This window comes from Oncorhynchus gorbuscha, linkage group LG09 (genome assembly GCF_021184085.1).
Source record: "Oncorhynchus gorbuscha isolate QuinsamMale2020 ecotype Even-year linkage group LG09, OgorEven_v1.0, whole genome shotgun sequence".
Taxonomy (NCBI): Eukaryota; Metazoa; Chordata; class Actinopteri; order Salmoniformes; family Salmonidae; genus Oncorhynchus; species Oncorhynchus gorbuscha.
In genome coordinates this window covers 67,121,435-67,134,529 of record NC_060181.1, presented here as the reverse complement: position 1 = coordinate 67,134,529, position 13,095 = coordinate 67,121,435, and the positions used below count along the sequence as shown (strand labels likewise).

The 13,095-nt window shown below is 42.3% G+C and overlaps 1 protein-coding gene across 3 annotated transcripts in view; it reads right to left on the bottom strand.

Moving 5' to 3' along the window:
• The window catches only part of LOC124043981 (diacylglycerol kinase beta), a 170,804-nt gene that overhangs the window by 136,880 nt on the left and 20,829 nt on the right, over nucleotides 1–13,095 (bottom strand). For all 3 annotated transcript variants that reach the window (XM_046363178.1, XM_046363180.1, XM_046363179.1), the window contains exon 2: nucleotides 5,472–5,926. In XM_046363178.1, coding sequence (XP_046219134.1) covers nucleotides 5,472–5,547 — 76 coding nt within the window. In that variant the 5' untranslated portion in view covers nucleotides 5,548–5,926. The remainder of the gene's footprint in view (nucleotides 1–5,471; nucleotides 5,927–13,095) is intronic.

Here is a 13,095-nt window from a genome sequence, read left to right as displayed (position 1 = left end):
GTCTGAGTAAGGTGTTCTCTTATTTATGTTTAGAAGTAGCTAGCAAGCTAGCTAACTTTAGCCAGTTAGCTTGGGTGCTTGACTGCCATTGTGAGGTCAGAATGCTCGCATCAACCCTACTCCTCGGCCAGAGCGTCCAGTGTGCGCTCTAAACGCTCCGAGAGCAAAACACCCTGAATTTGCAAACAGACAATCTGACAACGCTATGAATTTATGAATGCCCAGAGCACATTCTGAAAGTTCTTTGGCACTCCAGAGTGAATTTAAGAACGCACCCTATATAAGGTCCCACAGTTCACAGTTCATGTCAGAGCAAACACCAAGCCACGAGGTCGAAGGAATTGTCCATATAGCACCGAGACAGGACTGCGTCAAGGCACAGATCTGGGGAAGGGTACAACAAATATTCTGCAGTATTGAAGGTCCCCAAGAACACACCGTGCTTCTACACCTGCATTGCTTGCTGTTTGGGGTTTTAAGCTGGGTTTCTGTACAGCACTTTGAGATATCAGCTGATGTACGAAGGGCTATATAAATACATTTGAATTGATTTGATTTGAATGACCTCCATCAACCTTAAATGGAAGAAGTTTGGAACCACCAAGACTCTTCCTAGAGCTGGCCGCGGGAGAGAAGGGTGTCTTGGTCAGCGAGGTAACCAAGAACCCGATGGTCACTCTGACAGAGCTCTAGAGTTACTCTGTGGAGATGGGAGAACCTTCCAGTAGGACAACCATCTTTACAGCACTCCACCAATCAGGCCATTATGGTAAAGTGGCCAGACGGAAGCCCCTCCTCAGTAAAAGGCACATGACAGCCCACTTGGAGTTTGCCAAAAGGCACCTAAGACTCTCAAACCATGAGAAACAAGATTCTCTGGTCTGATGAAACCAAGAATTAACTATTTGGCCTTAATGTCAAACTTCACATCTGGAGGACACCTGGCATCATCCCTACGGTGAAGCATGGTGGTGGCAGCATCATGCTGTGGGGATGTTTATCAGCGGCAGGGATTGGGAGACTAGTCAGGATCGAGGCAAAGATGACTTGAGCAAAGCATAGAGAGATCCTTGATGAAAACCTGCTCCAGAGCGCTCAGGACCTCAGACTGGGGCGAAGGTTCACCTTCCAACAGGAAAACGACCCTAAGCACACAGCCAAAACAACATATGAGTGACTTCTGAACATGTCTCTGAATGTCCTTGAGTGGCCCAGTGATACACCAGTGAATTAATACTGGGTGATATTTAGCATCCACACAAACGCACCTACGGAGTGTGTACCTTTCACCTGTTTCAACGCAGGAGTGTACAGTACCACTTAAGTGGTTCAGTTGGCTGTAGAGATTGACTGTTCACCATGGACACATATGGAGTCACCTACAGTAACGCTTACTTCCAGCTCGTCTGGATCGCCATATAGGCCTATGTTACTGAGCCAAACTGAGCCAAAAATAAACCAAAACAAACAAGTGTTTCTAGATAGAGAGAATGAAAAAGAAAGAGCCAGGAGTAGTATTGTTAGCTGTGGCTGTCAATAAATTACACAGATGAACAAGGCAAAGATATACAATAGCAATTTGTCCTTACGAGAGGTGATGTAATCTAACCGTTTATTTGTTAGACTTTGTATTTAATCCATTTCTGTTTCAATGACAAGCTCACTCAACACTTGAGTATATCCCTAGACAACAGATGTACTGCATAAGTCCAAGGAATACAAGTACTGTGTTCTTAGGTACAGTAGGTCTATGCATTTAGGAATCCTCAGATAGAAAAACTAGGTTTCTCTCAGACACCACAATCTATTTAGTTGTTGTGTGACTTTGTATCTGCTCAATAGGTTGTAAGAAAGTGAAAAACGAAACCTAATCTATTACAGGGAAAGCCAGACTAGTGATGTATTCTCTTTTGACTAGCAAATGTCTGTGGTAGGAAGAATGCTGATACGGATGAGTCACCTCATTAAAGGAAAAATCAAGCAAAATAGTGTAATGCTAGAAACAGTCAATTGGGAGGGGAAAAATACTAGTCTGCATGAATCACTTAACTTCAAGCACGGAGAAAAACAACAGCCTAAGGTATACCACCTAGGCAAATGGGTAGGAAGTTAGGCTTCAAAGAGGGAGCTGCATTGCTTTGGCCTCTCCTTACTCGGAATAGCCATGGTTATTTGAATATTTCTTTCTTCTCTTTCTTTGTTCTCAGGCAGGCCAAGTCTGAATATTTTGTCTGTTACCACTGATAACCTGAATGACCCTAGAACGTTTTGGAAGGCTATTAAGTCTCTGTCTGGTAACAGTAATGTTAATGAATCATATGTTTTGATGGACTCTGTTGCTGTATATGACAAAACTGAAATGCTGAATTGTTTCAATGAGCACTTTGTATCATCTGGTAGGCTGTTTGATTCAGTGTCCTCTGTCTCTGTACAACCCTGTGTGGATGAACCAGTGAGAGCTGGTCAAACCTTTACCTTGTTGCCATTCTCAGTGCAGGTGGCACATAAAGCCCTGAAATCCTTAGATCAGAGAAAACCTGCAGGTCCTGATCTTTTGGATCCCTGCTTTTTAAATCTGGCAGCTGATTTCATAGCTGAACCACTTACATCTCTGTTCAATCTAACCCTGGAATAATCTAACCCTACCACTTTTAAAAGGGGGAGTTCAACTCTTTTAAATAATTATAGGCCAATCTCAAAGCTGTCACCCCTGGTGAAAATACTTGAAACGCTTGTGAATGAACAGCTAAAATAGTTTTTATTTACCTAACTCTATTTTATTAATGTACCAACCATGCTTCAGGAAGAAGCAGAGCACAATTACAGCAGCCATGAAGGTTTTAAATTATATCACTGAAGCTCTTGATAAAAAACAGCACTGTGTCTCACTTTTTATTGATCTCTCTAAGGCTTTTGATACAGTTGAGCATGCTATACTAAGGCAGAGATTGTTGAGTGTAGGTCTTTCAGAGCATGCAGTTGCATGGTTTGCTAACTATCTGTCTGATAGAACTCAGTGCACTCAATTTGATGGTCTTATGTCTGTTAAATTGTCTGTCTTTAATGGTGTGCCCCAAGGCTCTGTACTTGGTCCTCTCTTATTCACATGAATGATTTAGACAAAAATATGCAAATGCAAAATTTCATTTTTATGCTGATGATGCTGTTATTTACTGTTGTGCCTCGTCTCTTACAAAAGCTTTCCAGAACTTGCAAACTGCTTTTCAACATACCTTGTGTCAATTGAAGCTTATCCTCAATACTGACAAAACTAAGCTAATGGTGTTTTCTAAAGCAAGAAATAGACCTCTGAACCTTTCACCTCTTACTACCCGTCATGGCAAGGAGATTGAATATCTTGGATGTCACGACTTCTGCCGAAGTCGTTGCCTCTCCTTGTTCGGGCGGTGCTCGGCGTTCGACGTCACCGGTCTTCTAGCCATCATTGATCCATTTTTCATTTTCCATTGGTTTTGTCTTGTCTTCCCACACACCTGTTTTCAATCCCATTCATTACCTGTTGTGTATTTAACCCTCTGCTTCCCTCTGTTTCCCCTCATGTCTTTGTCAGAGATTGTTTATTGTTAGTGTAGTGTTATTTGTGTAGGTGCGCGACGGGTCTTCGTACCCATATTTGTTTATATTAATTTGTCTATTTAGTGTTATGGAGCATGTTACTTGGACATTTATTAAAAGACTCCATTTTACACTCCGTTTGACTCTCCTGCGCCTGACTTCCCTGCCACCTATATACATATATCTGACATTGGAATTTTAATTGATGAAGGCCTCTCTTTTAAATTGCATATTCAACCACCTACAAAAAAATTAAGGCTGAAATTGGGATTTTATTTGAGAAATAAAGCCTGTTTTACTTTTGAAGCAGGAAGAAGGCTAGTATCAGCTACATTTATGCCTTTACTAGACTATGAGGATATTTTATATATGAATACTCCCGCTCAGTGTTTGAGATCAATTGACACCCTTTACCATGGCACTTTGAGATATATTTATTCTATTTGGGCATTTTTATTGTTCAGAAATGTGGTGGGTACTCTTCGTTCGCTGGACTTTATCCTGCTAACTGTTCCAAATGTCCAAACTGAATTTGGTAAAAGGGCTTTTATGTACTCTGCGTGGTCTTGGAATGCCTTACAAAATACATTTAAACTGTAAGAACTTGTCCCGATTGGTATTTTGGTAAATCACTGATGAATGATATTGAGACTGATTCCCTGACCTGTCAATGTTTTTAATTTGTTGTTTTTGATTTTGTTATACTCTTGTGAAGTCTATGGTTTTTAATAGATTACTTGTAGTTTTTCATGTTGTTTAATGACTTGGTGCAGCCTATCTTGGCCAGGGCGCTCTTGAAAAAGCAATTTTAAATCTCAATGAGCCCTTCCTGGTTAAATAAATAAAATATTAAAATATCCGAACGGATGTTAGTATTTGATCACTTACTTGATTACATGATCCATGTGACATTGCTACACACAATGATATAACGTGACATTTCAAGCTCATAATTTGATGAAACACACTTTTGAATGTCGTTTTTATGACGTTCGCCCCATAAAAAGACAGTGCAGCCCACACAGGTTTCACTCGTGAAAGTTGTTGTTATTGTCAGACAATCAAAGTGGCACTGCAGTCAGAGACTCCATTCTAATCCATGCAAATTGGAATTAAAATTACAGAATGAAGTTAGCTAAATGTTCCTGTTAATTTGACCCTTTTTTAACTTGGCAGGTCAGTCAAGAACAAATTCTTATTTTTAATGATGGTTGTATGACAGATTTCTACCTTGTTTGCTCAGGAATTTGATCTTGCAACCTTCTGGTTACTAGTCCAACGCTCTAACCACTAGGCTACCTGCCACCCCTGTTCAAAGGCCATCATTGAAAATAAGAATTTGTTCTTAACTGACTTGCCTAGTTAAATAAAGGTAAAATAAAAATAAATTTAAAAAAATGAAAATGAGAAGGAGTAAGCTACAACGAGCAACTGACATGGAGTTGCTGTAGACAAGAACGGGGAGTGCACCAAAATATCCCAAGCCTCTGCCTCCCCCTCCCCAGCCCCGCTGCAACAGCAGCAAGCCGCTCTCCCCTGTGTTTCGCAGCTTCAGCAGCATGCAAGTACCCCAGTATAAGCAACTTCTTTTTTAAACACATGTATTTTGACTATCCAGATATCCCCTCCCAAAAATCTGGATATTATTCGAATAGTGAAATTATTTCAAATTTCCATCCCTACTCCTTGCACAACCTGGCAATTGACATGCTGGTTACCTAAGGGTATCACAAGTATCCGACCTGGGCCAAATACATTGATTTAGTTTGCACGTTTGGCGAAAATTAACTCAAGATCAGTGTTTGAATGTGCAGTATTTGACCCACGTCTGACAAAGGTATTGGCATTTTTAGCTCAATTTACCTATGGGTATAACAGGTATTGCTAGTACTCACACTCGCTGTACTGCTGCAGCTGTCCAAACTCAGACGGACTCAAACACTCCCAGTTCCCAACTCCATCTCCCATCATGATGCCAGCTGGGGGAGGTGAGGGAGGATGGTAAGTGTGCCTCTCGGGGTACAGAGGTTCTAGTGCTGGTTATCCCTGGGTGGTGAAGAGGAGTGAGGTAGAGCTGAGGAGGTTAACTGTCATCCCAAATCCTTCCCAGTGAGTGGAGGTGGTGGTAGAAACAGATGCCAGAGATGGTGGGGTGGGGGAAGGGGGATAAGGACGGGCAATATGTGATATGGAGGTCCAGCTAGAGGCAGGTCTCTAGGTCTTCCCCGCTCTCTGACGTCAGACTCAAGCTGTTCCCCTCATCTCTGGTAGGAAGTGATATGTCCACAGCCCACAGTCAGTCCACACAGGGTCTCTTAGCAGGTCTGCTGCACCAATGACCTATAATGACCTAGATATATAGGGGAGGGGGGTAGAGAGAATGTGCAGCTTAGCTTTTATCAAACAATCTTTCACCATTTAAGAACACAGAGTACATACATAGAATACAAAACAGAAAGGTTATACCCCTGTTGTTTATCCCGTCCTTGATAAACAAAAACCACATACAGTACGTAGAGTTAAAAAGTGTGGCTCCTAAATGGAGCCAGCTCTGCTCTGTGGAGGAGAAATCAATACATCTCTCTGGGTGGACATCCTCACAGGGATGCAGCCAGGTGGAAAATGCACAGCAGTTTACCAGTTCATAGACACACACACACACACTCACACATGCACACACACAAATGCGCACATGTTTGCGCACACACACACACACACACTCACACAAAATGTACCCGTTCAAGGACAGGGAGGAGGGTGGGGAGAAAGATTCAAGCATCAAACATCTGTAAGGTGTAAATCAGGGGTGTCAAACTCATTCCACGGAGGGCCGAGTGTCTGCATGTTTTTGGCTTTTCCTCTTAATTAAGACCTAGACAACCCGGTGAGTGGAGCTCCTTACCAATTTGTGACATTCATTTCAATCAAATGTATCAATCAAGAGGGGAAAGAAAACCCACAGGCACTCAGCCCACCGTGGAATGAGTTTGACACTTGGTGTAAATGCAACAGAAGGAGAAACAGCAACACAGGGGAAGGATCGGGGAGAGGACCTATAACTGAGGCCAAGGTTGTGTGATGATAGCTGCCCTACCCTCAGTGAGAGTTAGGTGATGATGTTAGCCATGGGAGCTCATCATAGAGGTGTAGATTAGACTCCTGGGGTTGGTGTGGAGAGATCAAAATTGAATCTCGTCAACCACATATGTACTAACACAAACACACACACACACGCGTGTATACAGATACACAAACGCAGACACACACACATTCATGTTCACATACACATTTACACACGTGCATGCAACATGTACAAGAATACTGAATAGACACACACTGTGATTTGCAACTGATCCAATTCTATGAGAGTTTTTCAGATGCATTCTCTTCCTAGAAGTTGTAAAGATGAAATGACTTCTAGGTAAAACTACAATATTTAACAGTACTGTGGCATGGGATGACTTGATTGGCAGAAAGAGGAGAGGGAAATTACAAGAGAGATTTAGTATACTAGTTAGGTAGACCTCAAGTGTAGACCGACAGAACAATAATGAGAGAGAATACCGTGTAAATTCTGAGAGAATCAGAATAGTAAAAATTAAATTACTTCTAGGTATTGTAAAGCATAAGCTGATTTGAAAGGCCCAGAGAGGAGGGATGACTAGAGAGACCTAGTTTGATATAGGCAGACCACAACTGCTTGGCATCCGACCACAAGGCGCTACAGAGGGTAGTGCGTATGGCTTAGTACATCACTGGGACGGATCTCCCTGCCATCCAGGAAGATTATACCAGGTGGTGTCAGAGGAAGGCCCTACAAATTGTCAAAGACTCCAGCCACTCAAGTCATAGACTGTTCTCTCTGCTACCGCACGACAAGTGGTACCGATGAACCAAGCAATAAGACTGCTAAATAGTTTGTTAAATAATTAACCAAATAGCTACTCGGACTATCTGCATTGACCCTTTTTGCACGAACATATATATATATATATATATTTTTTTTTTACTTATCACATACTACGCTGCTGCTACTGTTTATTATCTATCCTGTTGCCTAGTCACTTTATTCCTAGTTACAGTATATGTATACAGTATTTACATCAATTGCCTCATACCCCTGCACATCAACTCGGTAATGATACCCATGTGTATAGTTACCAGAAGTTATCAATACACATTGTTATCAATACACGACCCCGCCCTGTGCAACTGGGTACTGGACTTCCTGACGGGCCGCCGCCAGGTGGTGAGGGTAGGTAACAACATCTCCACCCCACTGATCCTCAACACTGGGGCCCCACAAGGGTGCGTTCTGAGCCCTCTCCTGTACTCCCTGTTCACCCACGACTGCGTGGCCATGCACGCCTCCAACTCAATCATTTGCGGATGACAATACAGTGGTAGGCTTGATTACCAACAACGACGAGACGGCCTACAGGGAGGACACTGCGTTCATCCACCTCTGACACTGCGTTCATCCACCTCTGGCCTGCTCGCCTCCCTACCACTGAGGAAGTACAGTTCCCGCTCAGCCCAGTCAAAACTGTTCGCTGCTCTGGCCCCCCCAATGGTGGAACAAACTCCCTCACGACGCCAGGACAGCGGAGTCAATCACCACCTTCCGGAGACACCTGAAACCCCACCTCTTTAAGGAATACCTAGGATAGGATAAGTAATCCTTCTCACCCCCCCCCCCTTTAAGATTTAGATGCACTATTGTAAAGTGACTGTTCCACTGGATGTCATAAGGTGAATGCACCGATTTGTAAGTCGCTCTGGATAAGAGCGTCTGCTAAATGACTTAAATGTAATGTAAATGAGGAGGTGAGGAGTCAGGACATTAACCTCACACTCAACGTCAACAAAACTAAGGAGATGATTGTGGACTTCAGGAAACAGCAGAGGGAGCACCCCCCCCCTATCCACATCGATGGGACAGTAGCGGAGAGGGTAGTAAGTTTTAAGTTCCTTGGCGTACACATCACAGACAAACTGAATTGGTCCACCCACACAGACAGCATCGTGAAGAAGGCGCAGCAGCGCCTCTTCAACCTCAGGAGGCTGAAGAAATTTGGCTTCTCACCAAAAACACTCACAAACTTCTACAGATGCACAATCGAGAGCATCCTGTCGGGCTGTATCACCGCCTGGTACGGCAACTGCTCCGCCCACAACCGTAAGGCTCTCCAGAGGGTAGTGAGGTCTGCACAACGCATCACCGGAGGCAAACTATCTGCCCTCCAAGACAACTACACCACCTGATGTCACAGGAAGGCCATAAAGATAATCAAGGACAACAACCACCCGAGCCACTGCCTGTTCACCCCGCTATCATCCAAAAGGCAAGGTTAGTACAGGTGCATCAAAGCAGGGACCGAGAGACTGAAAAACAGCTTCTATCTCAAGGCCATCAGACTGTTAAACAGCCAACACTAACATTGAGTGGCTGCTGCCAACACAATGACTCAACTCCAGCCACTTTCATAATGGGAATTGATGGAAATTGATGTTGTCGGAACTTGTCGGAACTAGAAGCACAAGCATTTCGCTACACTCGCATTAACATCTGCTAACCATGTGTATGTGACAAATACATTTGATTTGATTTATTATTACGTGTTATACCTTTTATATTATTTCTCTATTTTCTTTATTTCTGCATCGTTGCGAAGGGCCCATAAGTAAGCATTTCACTGTCAGTCTACACCTAGTGTTTACGAAGAATGTGACAAATACAATTTTCTTTGACATTCTAGTGTGAGAGAGAGAATACGTGTCTCTAAATATGGTGGGGAAAAGTGTACATTGGCAAGGCCTGGGTGGCACTAAAAGTATACTATATGGGAGAGTGGGATAAGTTGAGCCAGCCCTTCCCACTGGGCACACACTAGTTGAATCATCATTGTTTCCACTTCATTTCAATGAAATTATGTTGAACCAATGTGGAATAGACATTGAATTGACATCTATGCCCAGTGGGTTGTTTCTAGGAAACCAGATACAAAATGAATTATGTGGCAAATAATTAGGAAGAGATCGTCATTTCATGGAGTAGATGAAGGAAGAAACCACATGGAAAAAGTGGTTTATAAGTTAGGTAGAGAAAAAGGACTTTCCAGACAGGTCTCATAGACTAGATGTAACATAGCACATGAAAATCCAGGACACGCAAAGACAGAAGGTTACTTCACAAAAATGAAAGGAGGGTGGTTTGTCAGGGTGTATGGGTAGGTGTATGAAGCGAACAACTAGCAACCCAAACGTTGCGTGTTCAAATCTTATCATGGACAAGTTTAGCGTTTTAGAAACTATGCAACTAATTACTACTGTTAGTTATTTTGCAACTACTTTGCATGTTAGCTAACCCTTCCCCTAACCATAATCTTAACCCTTTAACCTAATTCCTAACCCTAACCCCTAGCCTAGCTAATCTTAGCCACCTGGAAAACATTAGCATTAGTCACATAGCAACCTAACTAACGTTAGCCACAACAAATTGTCATTCATACAAAATGGATGATGGAGATCCACAAATTAATACATACCATAAAACGTTACATATCAGACTATATTGAGTTTCCCCAGATTTCATTTGACTATGTTATGTCTACCCCTGAGTCCAGGTTAGATTTTCACAAAGTCAAATGAATGTATTGTGTTATAGGTTTCATGATGCTTGTATCTAAACCAAAGTTGAACGTTTTAAGATTGTTTTGTACAGCATTTGAGGTTCCAAACCTAGCATCTTTTTCATATAATATAGTCAGAATATTTGCCTTGTGGTATGTTGAGCCAATAGCCAACATCCAAATGATTATAACATGTTGCCAGTTTAATGCACAATATTGTTGCAATGTGTCATGCATATGAACTCAGGATAGTGCATTGTTATAGAGCAGATATCATCATGCCCTGTGTTCACAAACGTAAAACAAGCAGGGGCCTAGCCCCGTCAGGTTCTTGAGCGAGCAGGCAAGGAAGTGAGAGAAGGGAAGAAGTCCATTCGAGCAGCATCAAGGGATGACAAAATTAACCGAATTTCCCCTTCATCCACATTGATTGAAGTGGATTTAACAAGTGACATCAATAAGGGATCAAAGCTTCCACCTGGATTCACCTGGTCAGTATATGTCATGGAAAAATCAGGTGTTTTGTACACTCAGTGCATGTAAATATCTTTGTTAGAAGGAATATTATATTTCCCTTAACTTCTATCAAGTTAAAGTAGTGATGCTCAGCATACCCCATTCTCTCCTACTTTACTGAAGAGGTGGTCAGACAATATGGAGGATCCACTACTCTAATGGCATTAGAAACCATAAAGAGACCTTTGTCTGTACATATAGGGCAGCATCTAGGCCTATTTTCAGTACCTATTCTCAATACAACCTAACACAGATGGTCTGATCTCTATAAGTATGGTCTGTATTTGTCCATGTTCCTGTCAAATCATCCAGTTCCTGGAAAGTCATTTGAGAGCAGATTGTCTGAGCTTGTGTGTGTGCTCATCCAATATTTTCTTACTATTTGAGGAAGCCTGGCAGGGAGCCAGGTGGGTGTTAGTGTCCCAATATTATTTAAGTGCCCAGTTGGTGTTTGATTTGGGCAGTACTTTGCCAGCACTGGGCCAGGTTACATCTGTCAAGCTGGCCTGGCACAGCTTTATCAAACCTGAGGTACAATATCTTCTTTCCTGTTAATTTTGATCCTTGGTGTGATCCAGAGTTTCATAACACATTTTTCAGTTTGTCCATTAATCATGGCTGGTGTTATTTCTGTTACTCTCCCATAACAGCAATAAATATCAATATGTTTCCCCACAGGAACATTTTACTTCCAACTCGGAGTCCCCCAAAAAATAGAATATTATCATATTCCTTTGAGAGTACCAAGCTAGTGGAATATATGGAAATCATCATATTTGGAGCAAGCGAGGTCACGTCTCAGTTTTCCTGCCTATCAGTTCTTAACAAATGACTCGATGAATCAATCAATATCCATTGCTCAAGTTCTATAAGTATGACTTTTGCTCAGGTCGACACCTGGTTATGCCATTACTTCACAAATTGCTGGACTATCCTGACTAAATATAGATTAATTGATTGAATACACTTAGACTGATGGAGATTTGAGTTTGTGTAGGCCTATCTCAAGGGTGAATGGATGTAAAAACCCAACTGTGAAGCACCACAGTGTCACTTTCAGACAGTGACATCTCTTGGCATTTTCCCAGACACGGCCATACTGTTTCTGTAAACAGATGAGTTGAATAAAGGTGCTATGGGTTTGAGAATGAAAGAAGGCAAAAAAAAAAGAAAAAAAAAAAAAAAGAAAGTATGAATCCCAATTATTGGATAATCAAGCCTGGAAGGAAGTCTAAAAACAGAAATGTGTTCAAAACTGGTCAGCCTGCGGTCATGTACTTTGTAAATATACTAAAATAGACCAAACAAACATTCTCCATGTGTAGCCTATCAGTCTCCCCTTTCTCTCCTCTGTCTCACAGCCAGTCACAGGCTGTAATGAGTGTGTACTGGCGGCAGAGAAAGTCAGGCGCAGGAGAGCAAAAACTGTGTTACAACAGCGCAGTTTAACAATAAAAATGACTGTGAACAAAAACAATAAATATATACAATGGGACAAAAACCCTTGGTGCGCCAGACATAACATGCACATACATTTACAATAAACAATTCCGGACAAGGACATGGGGGAAACAGAGGGTTAAATAACCAACATGTAATTATGGAATTGGAACTAGGTGTGTGGGAAGACAAGACAAAACAAATGGAAAATGGAAGGTGGATCAGCGATGGCTATGAGGCCGGAGACGCGGACCGAACAAGGAGAGGGACCGACATCGGCGGAAGTTGTGACACAGGCAAACAGGGAGAAAAAGATGTTGTTCCAAAATGAAAGTTCTGTCGTACCTGATAACTTTCCACATCCAAACAACGTTCAAGGGTGGCATGTGATAATGGGGCAGAAGCACAGCATGCATGCTTGGATATTGGAGACGTACAGTGGAGGTGGAGGACAGAGAGGAGCTGGTTGTCTCTGTGTGTGTGTGTGTGTGTGTGTGTGTGTGTGTGTGTGTGTGTGTGTGTGTGTGTGTGTGTGTGTGTGTGTGTGTGTGTGTGTGTGTGTGTGTGTGTGTGTGTGTGTGTGTGTGTGTGTGTGTGTGTGTGTGTGTGTGTGTGTGTGTGTGTGTGTGTGTGTGTGTGTGTGTGTGTGTGTGTGTGTGTGTGCGTGTCATTTCACAAGAAAATTTGATCTTGTTACTTACTTGGAGTTCCCCGAAAAATCCTAGAATGACTATGATGCATGTGTATATGTGAAATGCAAACCATGATGCCTTCACTGCACGTCATCAGAGTACATGGGAAGACAGAGCATACTATGAGCTCAATTATACAGACTAGGAATCGGGGAATCCTTTTGATACACACCTCCCCCAGTCTGCAGGACAATGACAAAACATGACCTGTGAGTGGTATGAGTAAGGCTTCTATTTTT